This window comes from Podarcis melisellensis, assembly GCF_964234715.1.
Source record: "Podarcis melisellensis genome assembly, chromosome: 1".
Taxonomy (NCBI): Eukaryota; Metazoa; Chordata; class Lepidosauria; order Squamata; family Lacertidae; genus Podarcis; species Podarcis melisellensis.
In genome coordinates, this window is record NC_138528.1 from 34,672,953 (window position 1) to 34,688,415 (window position 15,463).

Below are 15,463 nucleotides of genomic sequence, written 5' to 3' on the forward strand. Positions count from 1 at the left end.
CCACAAATTGCGTGGGGCGTACCCATTTAAGTAAGTACTGGGTCTTAAGCACTGTTAACACTCTGACTTCAAAAAAGAAAGGACTGTGGAAAACAGTGGTTACTTTCTGTTCTATCACATTTTAAATCAATTTAAGTGACAATCACTGGTTTACGTGTCAAATCGTATAGGAAGAGGGGATTTATTTGTGTTGATAACATCTGGAAACACAGCACATTTTATTGGAAGTTGCTTTTGCTGCTCTATAGTTTGCTTTTCATCTGTCAAGGGGTTACATGACAGGTATGTATGCGTTTGTGTGTTCAAGCTTCAATGTCATTTTGGTCTCAACATTGCTTCAGGTGCAATATATTCATTCCCCCTTCTAAACAAGTACAATAAAGGATATTCACAGGAAGAAAATGCAACAACAAAAAACAACCACCACCAAACAAGATAGCTAGATGTGCCTTAAAAGCACATTTATGAATGACCAGTTTTTCAAGAATGTGAAGGGGGTATATCGTATTCAAATGTGTATCCTATCAACAGGTAGGTAGCTGTGTTGGTCTGTCGTAGTCGAAACAAAATATAAAAAATAAAAAATTCCTTCCAGTAGCACCTTGGAGACCAACTAAGTTTGTTATTGGTATGAACTTGTATCTGAAGAAGTGTGCATGCACACGAAAGCTCATACCAATAACAAACTGAGTTGGTCTCTAAGGTGCTACTGGAAGGATTTTTTTTTTAAATTTTTAAATTTTGTTTGTCCTGTCAACAGCAATGCAACACGTAAATATCCTCACACTGGGATGGATTCAGACTTTTGCCAATTCACCCTTCCTCTCTAGCTCCTCAACTCACAGGCAGAATTTGGGGTGGAGGACTGCAGCAGGGGATCAGCAAAAGGACCGTCCCCTGTCCCTGTGGGCAATATCGTTCACTCAGGCCAGAGCTGTTCCATAGACAGCAGTCTGAAGCGATGAAGAAGCTAAAGTATGGACTAAAGAGCAATCCAAATTAGAGGGCAAGCCAGAAAGCAGAACTGGAGAAAAAAACCAAGAATCACAACCAAGAAGCAATCCAGGTCAGAGGGAAAACTAGAAGGCAGATTTGAGAACAAGTCAAGAGGCAGCACCAACCAGCAATACACACAGGCCTTGTTGTTCAAGCAAAGTTCTGCTGAGGCAGGAAATCCTCTTATGCACTTTCCTGCTTGCCAATGGCCAACCTGGGTCGTCTGGAAGGTTCATCCCTGAGAAGCTCCAAAGACACTGATTGCCACATGGGGTAAAATGGTCAGCAGTTTTATGTATTTATTTGTTGCACCCACCCTGGGTATTGTAACAAAGGGCAGGATAGAAGTTTATTTTAGAAAAAATAAAAAAATAAAAATCTACAAAGGAGCCTGCTTATGTACCCCATTCTCCTTGGTGGAACAAAAGAGGGTCAGTTGTGTGACTAAGATAGTATTCTGAGGCCAGTTATCATAGTTCTTTCTTTTTCCATGTTATCTTAATTACCTTGTAAGCCTGAAGGCAGAGCCATATTGCTTGTTTCAGGTGCTTGCTGTATTGCTTATAGAAACTGCTTGTATATATGTATATACTAAGGTTGCTTTCCATCTTGCAATTTCTCTAAGTGTGCTTTAAGTGTGGAACTGCAAAATATAGGGGCCAGGAACTAACACTACTTATGAAAGAAAACTGACGAGCAACAAGAGCCTGGGCTTGAATACACCTCTCTGCTTGCAAGCAAGTGATTTTGGTCATAGAAATTACCAAAATCGCACAGCGGTTCCAGTACTACAACCCCCAATGCTATAATTGTAGCGAAACACACACACACACACACACACACACACACACACACAGACACGGCCTATGAGGTGCAATATGTCTATAGGAAATGAGGCACTAACAGCTAATAGCAACAGGGGATACAAATATCAGTATTAATGGCACTGATACAATTTCCCACTATCTAAGTGTATCAGGTCTGTGTGTGCACTAAATGCGATGTACTTTTGTACAATCTGTAGCATTCTGGGGATATGTTCATGGCTCCTAGTTCCATGATGAATTACAGCGTTTCCCCCCCTAATAGTAATAATAACAGTACTACTACTAATAATTTTGAACTGCAAAAATTCGGCATCTTTCAACATTGCTGAGTAAACTGACTGCATAAGCGATGACTCCATAAACTTTAGGAACTCATTTATTATGTTGCTAGATCAGACACTGCATTTATTCACACAGTGCATCTATAAAACTGAGCTTTCATTAGAGTCATGGGGAGGCCCAAGCCTTTTTCTCTTCACTTGAGAAGGTGAAGCTCAAGAAGATAATTAAGCATGAAACAATGAGGAGGCTTGCTGGGTAAGCAGTAGTGTGAAAACAGTTACTCCTCACAAAAGAGGGGAAATTAGCTGGCTGGATAAAAGAGGAAGTGTCAGACTGGAAGACTGGAAGGAGGACTCTGCCAGCATAAGCGGGGAGAGCTCGATGCATCATTAATGCCATTTTTTTAACACTTAAGCTCCACAGCTGTCCAAGTCCAAACACATTCAAATGCCACACATTCAGAGAAATGAATATGCCGTGTTGAAATTATTTCCCTTAAACTTCCCATGTTCATCCTTCACTCATTGCAGCCAACTGCCAAATGTAGCAGGCTCTCAGTGGAGCATCTTTGTTTACAGAGTCAGTGCAAACAGAGCCTTCTAAAGAGATTCAGTGTCCTCATTATATTATAACAAACACATCATTTTTTACATTGTAAACACCAATATTTCCAGGAACAGAAAGTTTGGTTTGATTTTGATGCTTTCAAACTGTGCAGTTTCATTTGTGATGTGCTGTTTCCTTTCAAAACTTCCCTTCTCCAGAACAGTGTTCCCTGAAGCAGCCAGGATTTTTTTTTATTTTTTTGGCAGAGGTTCAGGTGCACACAGTGCCAAAAGAAATAGAATAAACAAACACTGCTTAATGCAGCTGGCTAGGTAATTTACATATTACTGCACACCAAATATGGAGACCTGAATATGGATTAGAACTCCTGTGATGATACAAATGCTGTATAGATAAAGAAAATGAAAAATTCTACATAACCATCAATTTACCTTTCTCGGGAGTGACATTTTACAGTGAAATATATATAGAAACACATAGGAACATTTATATATGGGGAAATAGGTACACTGTAGATGTTTGTGTATATGCTTATGTCAGTCCATCCATCTAATTACACACACACACACACACACACACACACACACACACACTCTTAAGCAACAATATACAATTCTTATTTAGGCATCCTCTCTCAAAAGTGTATTTTTCCCATAGACAAATGCTAAAGTGCAAAGAAAATAAATATCAAAATAGCTAACATATGCTGGACTGTTTTGGCATATTATAATGTCACAATAATTCTGAGTGTTTACTTGATGCAAACTTAGCTGGATGCTAAGATGTCCTGCTATACTAGCAATGGAAGTGAAAATACAGGAACCATTTACTCATGTTTTAGTACACTGGTATCTGCTTTCAGAAGTAAGAGCTTCAAAGTATCTTCAATTTTGCTGTTTATGTTTAAACATACTGTGAGCATACCCCTTGGCACAGATTAAAATCAAAACTGAAGTTATACAACTGAGATCAATAGAACTCACTCCAAAGCAAGTGTGTGGGAGGGTAGCAGTTTTTCTAGCAAAATTCAAAATCAGAGACATTCAAAACTGTAATTCAAAACAGTTAAACTGAAAATTAGAACCTATGACCTTTTATGCAGGTATTGCTATCTAACAGACTCTCTCACAGTATTAACAAACAACAACTACAAAAACAGAGACTCCTACAGTCTAAATAAATGCAGTGAAGTCTCATTTATAGACAAATCATTGTCAGCATTATAGAGAAATGTCATTGTTATTTAGGCTGCAATCCTAACCCCACTTATCTAGGAGTAAATACATTAGAATTCAATAGGACTTAGTCCTGAGTAGATTTGGTCAGAACTATGCTGTTAATTTAGTATATGTGTGTATATATAGATATATAAATTGAATCAATTTTATCTTCTTGCTTATTTAAAAATGTAACACCCTGTACTGTTTTCTCCATACAAACTGAATGTAACAGGTATACCAATGGGTTAATTCAGCATTTTAAATCCAGTTAAGATTAACAATAATTGGCGAAACTGGTACACCTGCATCAGGACCACCGGACACCTTCTTCTGCCCCACCTGCAACAAAACATCTCTCTCTCATATCGGTCTCTACAGCCACAGCAGGCACTGTAACTCTCCAATGGTTTGACTTAGCCCCAAAGGTGCAGCCTTCCATTGTCTCCCAAGACAGACAGGTGCCAACAAAATATACTTAAAATGTGGAATAGTAGTCATTGTAGTAGCAGCAATAGTCAAAGGCCTAAAACAAGGTCCCAAGAAGGTAAATGAAAAGAATTCAAACATTTTATAGACAAACATTCTGATCCAGAATGATATATAAATTAATAGAAAAAAGTTTCTACTTGTGGATCGACTCTATTGTGGGCAAAACAGGGTTCTGAGGTTAGAAAGAAACCGCTCTCTCATATTTAAAGTGTTTTCTGTGCCCCTCCCTGAAAAAATCCTGTGGACACACATGCTCGTGGAAGGCTTATATCAAGTATCTGGTATTAATGGAACATAAATGGAGCAAGTAATTTCCACAGGATGCTGACTGTGTTTTCTTTCCTGATTTTCACACCAGCTTGCAGAATGAGGTCTATAGTAAATTCTTATGCTACTTCTTTTGCCATTTGTTCTTGCTTCACAAAATAATTATTTAGTTCGCAATTAGGCCATTTCAGATGCCAAGTGCTGTTAGTATCGAGTGGTGATGTGTATCAAAACACCAACGTGATAATTTGTGCATCATTCTTCTATAGGTGATTTTTCAACATGTGTAATGAGCATCATGCTATTGATTTTTTTAAAGCATTTCACCAATGGGAAAGGCAGAGAACAAGGACACTTCATTGAGGGCCAACTTTATGAACAACTGTTTTCTTTCCCTGAAAGTGTCAGGGAAGCACAAAAGAAGTGGATGAGGATATCAGCTTAGCAGGAATGCAGCATTTTAGCACATTTTTGTTTCCAGGTTTGCTTTCCATTCATTAAAAAGAATCTGGATTTTTTCCCAACCTCCTCTCAAATGGTACTTTCAGCAACCTCTTTGACTCCTAAGAATAAGCATCCAAGAAAAAAGGCTTCTGGAAAGCAAATGCTTGGTGTTGTTTTTTTTTAAAGTGAGCTGTCTCACCACCGCAGATTTTTCCAAGTTCTTACAACTCTAATTAAAATGTGGTAATTGGTTATGTTACCTCAATTACCATGATGCATGGACATTGATGCAGAGTGACACCAATTGAATCCCTTGGGTGTTATACCCTAAGGCCATCCCATTTATTGTGGCCTTATTATTTTCAATTATGTGGCTGGATGTACAGCATACTTTCAAAGCCAATGCACATGGGAATTGAGCTGGACACATAGTACAGTGTACTTACAGAAGCGTTCGGCAGCAGAGGAAAATTTGCATGATGGAAAGGAAGCATTTCTCAAATCCACATGAATAATCTAAGTCAGAAATATTGCAGAGAGCCAGGAACAGACTTCAATCAGGCAGGCATCCCAAACCTAAATGATACCAACTCAAAATGTGGCAACTAACAGCTTCTTCAGTTGTGTAGGGGGGGAAAATAAACAGTGACCTCTTATATGTGACAGATTTCAAGGCAAGGACAGTGAAATCACAGATAATGAATGGAAAAGAACAACAGTCTCTCTTTTGGAAGAGCTGTTTTGCCTAAACCCTCATTTGTAACCCTGGCAATTCTGCTTATATGAGCAGCTTCTACAAGGAGAAGGTTTTTCCTGGGAAAGGAGTGGGACCAGGGGAAAGCGCTCAGGGTCTAGAAAGCATTGATCAAGTGGAAAACTGCTTGGACCTGAGCTTCCTAGGTATGGGACAAGCAGCACTGTGGACGAGCTGTCAATCTTTTTGTTGGCAGCTGTGACCATGAGTATATTTTTACTAGCTTAGGTTGGTTAACCAACTGCTTCTGTTCCTAGGGATGAATACTATGGTTACATCCAAACTGGATGACTATAACAAGCACTAAACAGGGCCGCCTTTGAAAAGGGTCTGGACACTTCTGCAGGGACAGAATTTGGGTAGAGCCGCTACTAGAAGAACATTACACCAAAACCACATCCATGCCGTACATTGAAAGCACTATTATACAACTTTCCTGCCATGGCTTTCCCCAATGAATTCTGGGAACTTTAGTTTGTTTAGAGTGCTGATAGCTGTTAGGCGAGCTCTATTTCCCTCTCTGAGTTACAGTTCCCAGAGTTCCCTGGGAAGAAGGATTGATTGTTAAACCACTCCTGGAATTCCATTTCATAGGCAGGTAGTCTGAATTATTCACAAATCCTTTTCACTTAATCCAATGAATGAATTAAATGAAATAAACTCTATGCAAATAGACTTGACACATGACTGGATGGGGAAAGTGCATTGGGGAGTGCTCTAGAATTTTAAGGAAAACCACAGCAATTCAATGCCAGCTTTCATATTGACATACACTGACAATATGAGAAACAAACTGTCTTCTGCTATCAGTCCTAGAGAAACTTTCTGTTTTGGGGAAAACTGTGGATATTGTAAAAAGATATTTTAAAAGGCAGCAAAAAGTTCTTTTAAAAAGCTACTAATATATATATATATCTCCAAGCTCTTTACAAATAATTTCAACATAACCCCCGAGCATGAATAATAGGTTGCTATTAGGGACCATGAAAAGGAAAATGGTCAAAGAAAAATGTTGATAGATGCATTAAAAGAACAGAAGATGGAAGCAACTCCTGAACTTCCGTAACACATCTAATCAACCAGGCCAGCATTTGCACTGTCAATGACTCTTGCCAACACTGAGTCTGATGCCATCAGAGATGTAAACACATCCCATTTGTTTTCATATATTACAGTATATTGTGGACAACCTCAAATAAAAAAACTATATACTTGTTTCCCGGGGATACCATTCATGTGCCAAGACTGGCACGCCATCAAGTGCAGAGAGATAGGCAAAAGCAGAGAAAGCAATCTTGGGATCAGCCCAAGAAATGACTACACAGGAACTGAATGAAAGGAAATGTTGTAGCATGCCAGCTTGGAATTGGGAGACGGCAGGGGAGGGAGAGAAAAAGAATGCAAGAGAGACTAGCTAATTTCAGTTCCAACTACAGCATCCTGATTCTAAGAACTCTTTTTATCATCTAAGAAAATGGTAGATTTGGAAACTAGCCCTGTTTTCATATGGAATACATATGTTCGTAGCAAGAGGCCTCCCCAAAACGAAAAATAAAACCTATATGGAGAGTTCTTAATGGCTGCCATTTCTCACCAGTTGCATTCCCTACCAGGTGAAATGTAATTCAGTCCAGCAAAGAAGTCTAGGTTACCCCAGGCAAAGTGGGAACAAAGCAGTGTGGAGCTTGTGAAGTTCTCTGGCATCCTGACATCAAGAAAACACACAGTGCTTTTACACTCCCCCTACCTCACCTCCCGATCGATTCCTATCCAAATAGAGCCACAAGACTACTTCACTCCTGCTGCAAGAGCAGCACTAGCCTTTAATTAGCACGTAGCAGCTTATTTAGAAGAACTGCAGCTAAACCCAGCAGCAGCAGCTCGCATGGCAAAGATGAGAGTAGCTCCGGCTGCAGTGGCGCTTTTACACGTGTGTTCAGCAGCCTGCAGAGCTTTTTCACAGTTGCCGCTTGCCTCTGCTTCAGGCAAAAGAGAACAGTCGGCACCAGAAGGTGAAAAAGTGAGAGCACAACACAACAAAAACAATACAGCTTTTTGCCAACTGCTGCTATTTTAAGAGGAATAAAGCTTCTGGATCAGATGGGCAGTCTCTGCACCACTACCCTGTAAAGAAAGGACCAGGGCAAGGTCCTGATTTGGCTCTAATAGAGGGATGGGGTCCGACAAAGGCACCAACACACAGCTGCCCCTGTGGTGTTCTGTTTATGACATGAGCTCCTTTAGGAATGCTGCTATAAAAGCGAGACACTTTTCAATCTGTCTGTTGCAAGCAATGTCAGAATTCCACAGGTCTTCAAGGAAAGGTTGGGCGAGCATGTATTGAGGGTGCTTTAAATATTGGATAGCTTGTCTCAGGACAGGCTCAAGTAGATTACATGTAGAACAATTCCAACCTTAATATTTTGAACCCATACAAAACACTTGTTTCCATAACAAAAAAAATCCTTCCAATAGCTCCTTAGAGACCAACTAATTTTGTTATTGGTATGAGCTTTCGTGTGCATGCACACTTCTTCAAGTATCATTATTTCCATAGCACTTATTCCATGCTCTCTAACTTTGTTTGGCAATAAGGTTAGAATTGATGGGCTAAAGCACATAGATGCAAACTAGTGCTGGACAAAAGGGATGTTCAGAATAAGTCCAGGGGCTGCTTTATAGAGATCTAGACAAATGATTGAAGTGTATCATATTACAAACAACAATACATGTTTTGGTCTAATCCAGAAAACCATTGACTATCCTTATCTGCCATTGATTTCAATTCCACAAAATCCATTCAGTGCCTTAAAAGGGTCAGAATCTATGTGTTTAAAAACAGAACTTGAGTTTGTGCAGCGTGTTCATAGCCCATTAATCAGCTGGTTCCACTGACAGGATCATTATATGTTTGGGGAGAAAGGTTCAGAAGCCTAATTATTTGGCTCGCTGTTGCACCTTCAGTGAAGATATCAAGAGGAACAAGGAAGGATTTGAAGGTGCTGGGAAAATGCCCCATGTGAATGCATTTGAAGGGAAGGAACATCACTTACGGAATGCTTTGCCAACTTCTTCTGCAGTCTAGTTTGCCACTGGACAGCTTGCATGACGATGGCTTCCCACCTCCTTTCCAGATTTACAATTATCAGCTGCATTGACTGGTGATCTGCGTTCAGGTTACAGGTATCCTGGTCATTAAGGAGGTGCTGGCACAAACGCAACACTGAGCCCACGCCTCGGCGTCTCTGTTTAATTTCACAGCAGAGGGACTGTGGACAGAAGAATGGTCAGTGTCAATGCACTTTATAAGTATAAGCATAGGTATAAGTATAATAATTCAGCAGTCACTTGCAGAGTCCAGTGTTGCTGCTGCTTTAAGAATATTATGCAACACCATACCTTATAGCAGGGGTTCCAAAACTGTGGTCCATGGAGCACCAGTTCATGAACTTCATTCAGGTGCTCTGCAGCGCATGAGCGTTCAAATTCATATTTGTATTTGTACTGCTTATTTATTATCACCACTCCCCCCCCAAAAGCCCCTCCATGAACAAACCAGATAGGCAGTCAAGAGCCCCAGCACTTCCTCAATTCAACAAACAAACAAACAAACAAACAAACAAACAAACAGGATAAGAACTAAGTGGCCTCGGCCCTGTATACCTGAAGGAGCATCTCCACCCCCATCGTTCAGCCCGGACACTGAGATCCAGCACCAAGGGCCTTCTGGCGGTTTCCTCATTGCAAGAAGTGAGGTTACAGGGAACCAGACATAGGGCCTTCTTGGTAGTGGCACCTGCCCTGTGGAATGCCCTCCCTTCAGATGTGAAGGAAGTAAGTAGCTATCTTATCTTTAAAAGACATCTGAAGGCGGCAGCCCTGTTTAGGGAAGTTTTTAATATTTAATGCTGTATTGTTTTTAACATTCGATTGGAAGCCGCCCAGAGTGGCTGTGGCTGGGGAAACTTAGCCAGATGGGCGGGGTATAAACAAACAAACAAACAAACAAACAAACTATTATTCTTATTCTTATTATGATTATTAATTCCTCTCCTCTCCCAATTTTCTCACAATGTGCAACAGCCCAGATTTAGCCTTTCCTACAAAGAGACGTTAACACTGCAGCCAATGCCAGAGCAGGAAAAGACAGCAAAATTAATGCAACAGCAAATGTATCTTCCTCCACCACTACCAACACACACACACACACACACACACACACACACACACACACAACTTTCCAGCAGACAGCAAAGCAAGCCAAGAGGAAGCCCCAGCACTTCTTCCCTTCCCCCTTTCCAAAAGGCAAGTTGTCAAACTTATTGAATGCCAAAAATACAAGTGTCTAAAAATAAAATAAAATCTGAGGCCCCTTTTGAGCTTGAGGCCCGAGGCCAAATGGTCTTCCAGTACATCTGAAGGAGCGTCTCCACCCCCATCATTCTGCCCGGACGCTGAGGTTCAGCGCTGAGGGCCTTCCCTCATTGCGAGAAGCAAAACTACAGGGAACCAGGCAGAGGGCCTTCTCAGTAGTGGCGCCCGCCCTGTGGAACGCCCTTCCAGCAGATGTCAAAGCGATAAACAACTACCTGACATTCAGAAGACATCTTAAGGCAGCCCTGTTCAGGGAAGTTTATAACGTGTGATATTTTACTGTATTTTTTGTTTCTATGGAAGCCGCCCAGAGTGGCTGGGGAGGCCCAGCCAGATGGGCGGGGTATAAATAATAAATTATTATTATTATTATTATTATTATTATTATTATTATTATTCCCCACCCATGATAGGTCCTCTCCATATGAAACACATATAGTACTGAAATTTAGAAACTATCAGTAGAATTTACCATGACACCTTTTTAAAATTAACACTGCAAACATATAGGAATATTGAAACACTGCCATATATAAAAGACAGAGGGCTTGCAAAACATGGACCATATTAGGATCAACCAAGGTTCACAAGGCAGGGTACCAGCTTTAGAATTACCGGTACATGCAACTCTTCCCTGGTCTGAGTGTTTGTAGGCTCTAATAAAGGTATGATTTCAGCACTTCCACAACTCTCTGAATTTTGGTATAACAGGCCAGCAAAACTTTTGAACAGTTCCATATGTTATAGGTTTAAATATTTTGAAGTTGATTGCATCGGAAAGATGTGGGATAACAGAGACATTTCAACTTGTAATTCAACCAAGGAAACATTTTCTTTCTTTCTTACAGTTTTCACACACCCGTGTCCCTCTGTTGCAAAAAAAGAACACAAGAAGGGCCCTGCTGGAACAATCCAAAACGCAATCTAGTTCATCATCCGTGTCATGGGCCCTTTGGCTCCATCAGGATCTGGCATGGTTTGGCAGCTCAAGATGAAGACAGTGGAGAAGCAGGTGGAGGGCTGGAAGTGTGGCAACCTGGGATGGAGGTGGGAGGTCCTCCCTGCTAACTGTTGGAACATTTTTGTAGCTTCCATTAAAATATGAACCTCTTGGCCTAGTCATGTACCTTGGAATCTTGATTTTTGGACCTTGTGCTGAGCCTGAATAAAGATCTTTTTCTTACTTGCAAGTTGCATTTTGTTTTTGTTGTGTTTTGGGACCTGACAATCCTGTTCTTACAGTGACCGGCCAGATGTTTATGGAAAGTCCAAAAGGAGGACCTTAGTTCAGCAGTGTTTGCCCCACTTGTGACCCCCCAGCAACAGGTATCCAGAGGCTTATCACCTTCAACAGTGGAGGTAGAACAAAGCCACCATGACGAGTAGCTAGTTCTCTTTATTCTGATCTGTCTGCCCTATGGCTTCCTTTGTTTCTGTGCTATTCTGAGCAAATCTGCAGTCAACATTACAGTGTGTTAAGTGCTTTTGAAGAGAGACACCAAGGGGAAAATGCCACCACAAGTGTCTAGGAAGATGTATTCTTCAGCCTAGCCCCCCTCCCCTGCTCCCACACACTGTGTTTCCTTCACTCAGTTGCTGTGGATCTAGTATCTTCTACCATATCAGAGCACGGAAGACTTCTTCACATTCAGGAGCTTACTAGGCAATTTAAATTGTGCACCGTGAAAACATCTGTTTCTCTCTGCAGGATGCTACAGATGAAAGTACATAACCCCATGAGAAAAATCTAAGCTATCACCCTAGCATTTTAGGTTTCCTTTTAGGGAAAATTTGGTAGCAGCGGGGTGGGGGTAGGGAATTACAGTTAATAAGAAAAGCCTTGTGAAAAATATCTGAGCTGTTTAGAGATGCTGGTAACTGAAAAACATGGACTTCTTTGGGTGCAACCTCCTAAATGACACTGCTGTTTCCAAGAGGAAAAGCTAAATATTGCCATTGTTTAAAAATAATAGTAAGATTGCACTTAAATACATTTTCTGCATAAGAAAAGTAGCTCTCCCTTGAAAGTTTTCTGTTTCCTAACCAGTGGAAAGCTGAATTCCTAAAGCAAAACAATGGTGTTAATGTCTAATATCTATATGTACACATACCTTTTTATGCCTTTGGGTAAAGGGGAAGTTGATTGTTAAACTGAAAGTCTTCAACAAAAAAATATGATTATATCCATAATATAGCTGGATTGCTTACTAATCAGCTTGCACTTCCACAATTTGAGTGTTCTAGCAGTTAACAGATTGCTTATTAATGAACAAGGGTAAACAAGACAATGCAATCTCATTTAAAATGGGTGTTTTAATGCCTAAAAGTATTTGTGTTCAAAATGTTAATCCCAATAAGATGTCATTAGAAGATGTCTTAAAATGATTAAGTGCATTTCATTGTAAAGTAACACTACACAGTTTATCAGCAGGTGGACATTTTATACAGATGTTCTACTTATTAATAAAATGCGTCCTATAACTGTTCAATTGCCTTACTCTTATAATAGCCCAAATCCCATTATTTCTGGAATGAGGGAACACTCTCCCCTTAATATCTCTGAATTTTAAGTAAGCTGAATGACAAATTTCAAAACCACTATTTATGCCAAAATATACCCACAAGCTTTATTATTCAGTTTATAGCTGGAATGCATTCTAATGTTCCTTAAACCTGCTTGTATTTACTTTCCTGAAGTGTATTGCTAAAAATTCTCCAGGAACTCAAAGGTAATATCAAAGCTAGAAGTGACTGCAACTTCCTCATTCACAAACCCTGCCAGCATTTCACATCACAAATTTGCATACTAGCAAATCAAATGTTGCTTCAACCAATGAAATGTTGGTGATACTTCCACGCTCCCCAATCAACACATGCAAGGCTGCCCCATTCTTCCTAATTTTTCTGCCTTGCACAGGGCTGTGTTCACGTCAGAACTGAAAATGTCGCTAAAGCCTTACTGAGACTGGGACCTCCTGACCTGTAACAAAGCTGCTTGAGGGGATTGTGGGCAAGGGGTTCATAAATGGTTCCAACAAGTGATTTTTTCTGGGGGGATACAGGGGTTCGCATACCCCTAAACATTTCGTGAATCTAAGTTTGGCCTCACTGAGGGGCAGTATTTCAATATGAATAGGAAAATGAGAGTACCCCGAAACATTTTTTTAAAAGAAAAAAAAGCACTGGTTCCAACCAACCAATGCTGTCCATCATCAGCTTCTTCTGTGAGTCTTTTCAGAATTAGACACTGGAGAGGTAGAGATACGCCTGAGTAAAGAAGTTGCATTCTCACCCGGACATTAGAAGATCAGATATAGAGGTAAATTTGTATAAGACTGCAACCTAAGGCTGTTTCATAGTCTCTAATACATTGGTCCCTGTACAAAGTCTAGAAATGATTTCTTAGGAGATTGGACAGTGCAGTTAGAAAACCGGGATGTATAGGTTCCATACTAATTCCATGTTCTTTTATGACCAGTTATCTTGATAACATCTACATCTATAAAACTGACTGTTAATGAAAGTTTTCCATAAGATTCTTGAGCATGTTTCTAATTCTTCCTGCTGGCTTGGTGAGCGCCATGTATTAAAAATTATTGTAGATGCGCTCTGTAAATGATGAAAAAATAAAGTTTTCCATTAGAGACTTGAAAAGAACAACTAGCAATAAGTTATCTCTCATAATAATAATACAACCAAAAGCCACATACTAGAAGTGAATGATGGCTTATAATCTTCTAAAGAAAACACTGACAAATCTGGCTGTTTTTTTAACTGATTCCAAACTTAAAAGAAAACGTTGCCTAAAATAATCGCTGAGCTCAGTTTCTGGTGGTGGAACCTAATCTATATAAAGCTAAATATTCTATAAGCATGCAGTGAAGTGCAAAAAACAGCCACTGAAAAATGACATGATTAAATGGCACAACATGCAATCATTTGCTTTCAATTATATCAATGTATCTTCTTCCTTCCGAGGAGTCAGGCAGAAATATTGTTTTTTAAATGCCTCTATTAAATTGGGCACCAATAATAAAATAGATGAGAGTCCTAATAAGCTCATTTGCGTAACATACATCATACACTACAAAACTATTCTCTCCAAACAGCTTTGCTCATACATTTGTCTCCTGATTGTCATCCATCTTGCCTATATTACAAGGGTGTTTTTAAAGGGATACTGCTGCTTTCATGGCCATTCATTGGAAACCCTTTGTACAACTTTCCTGATTAACCTTAGTGAGGATCTTTGATGCTAATTATGGGTGGGGGGAGTTTGGATATAATACACTTGCCGTCAGATTTTATTAGGGTGACGGTCGAAGGAAAATCTCAGACTGACATTTTGGAAAGATCATCTAATTGCAAGTCAGAAACATAGAATGACAGTTTAAAATAGATTATGAGTTCTTTCAAAATAGGGCACTGGTTCCCTTCATTTAAAAACAATACCTTTTATACTATTATCCACCCAATTGCTGCAATGAGCATCTCCCTTGCCAAGATTCCTTTTTAAGAGTGTGGCATCTCACTGACAAGTTTGGAAATGGCATGTGACATTTATTATTAAAAATATCCACACTTCTAATAAAGAACTTATTTTCCTTTTCACTCTACTTACATGTGAAAAATACAAGCGCCATCAAACAAATTTCTTTTAAGTACGTTTCGATTGTTTAGGAAATTCTGCTTGACTCATTGGTATGCAACCTGAGTGACTTTGGCATAACTACTCCTGTCAAATTATGGGCTTTGAAATATACATACAAATACATTATCTTTAAATTACTTGAAAACAATTAAATTTCTCGCATTGATAGCCAATGAGTAGCACCTGTATTTATTCCAGCTTGACTCCAGCAGTACAGTATAATAAATAAGTCAAATAATAAGCAAGAATTTATGCCTCTTTACATGTTTTTTGTCTATAAAGCTATGATTATCTAAGCATGACATTTTTTAATTTCTTGGTGCCACTCCTTATGCTGGGTTAAGTACTTTAAAAAATGTTTGTTCTTTTAAAAATGTAGTTCAGGGTGCTGCTATTTAATCCCTGTTCCTGTGTAATTAGTAATGCATAGTATACTTCTTTTCCTAAATTAAAAACACTATTAAAATTCCAGTCATATAAAACAATATGAAAATTAAGTTATTCTGAAAGGAAATTATAATAGGTTACAGATTGCTTATATCATTACTGAAATGCTGGCATCTATCACAACGTCTCCCTGGAATAAAAAATG

The 15,463-nt window shown here is 39.5% G+C and overlaps 1 protein-coding gene across 3 annotated transcripts in view; it reads right to left on the reverse strand.

The window, feature by feature from the left end:
* The window catches only part of AKAP6 (A-kinase anchoring protein 6), a 243,498-nt gene that overhangs the window by 15,877 nt on the left and 212,158 nt on the right, over positions 1 to 15,463 (reverse strand). For all 3 annotated transcript variants that reach the window (XM_081888749.1, XM_081888748.1, XM_081888747.1), the window contains exon 12: positions 8,900 to 9,115. In XM_081888749.1, the coding sequence (XP_081744875.1) occupies positions 8,900 to 9,115 (216 nt within the window). The remainder of the gene's footprint in view (positions 1 to 8,899; positions 9,116 to 15,463) is intronic.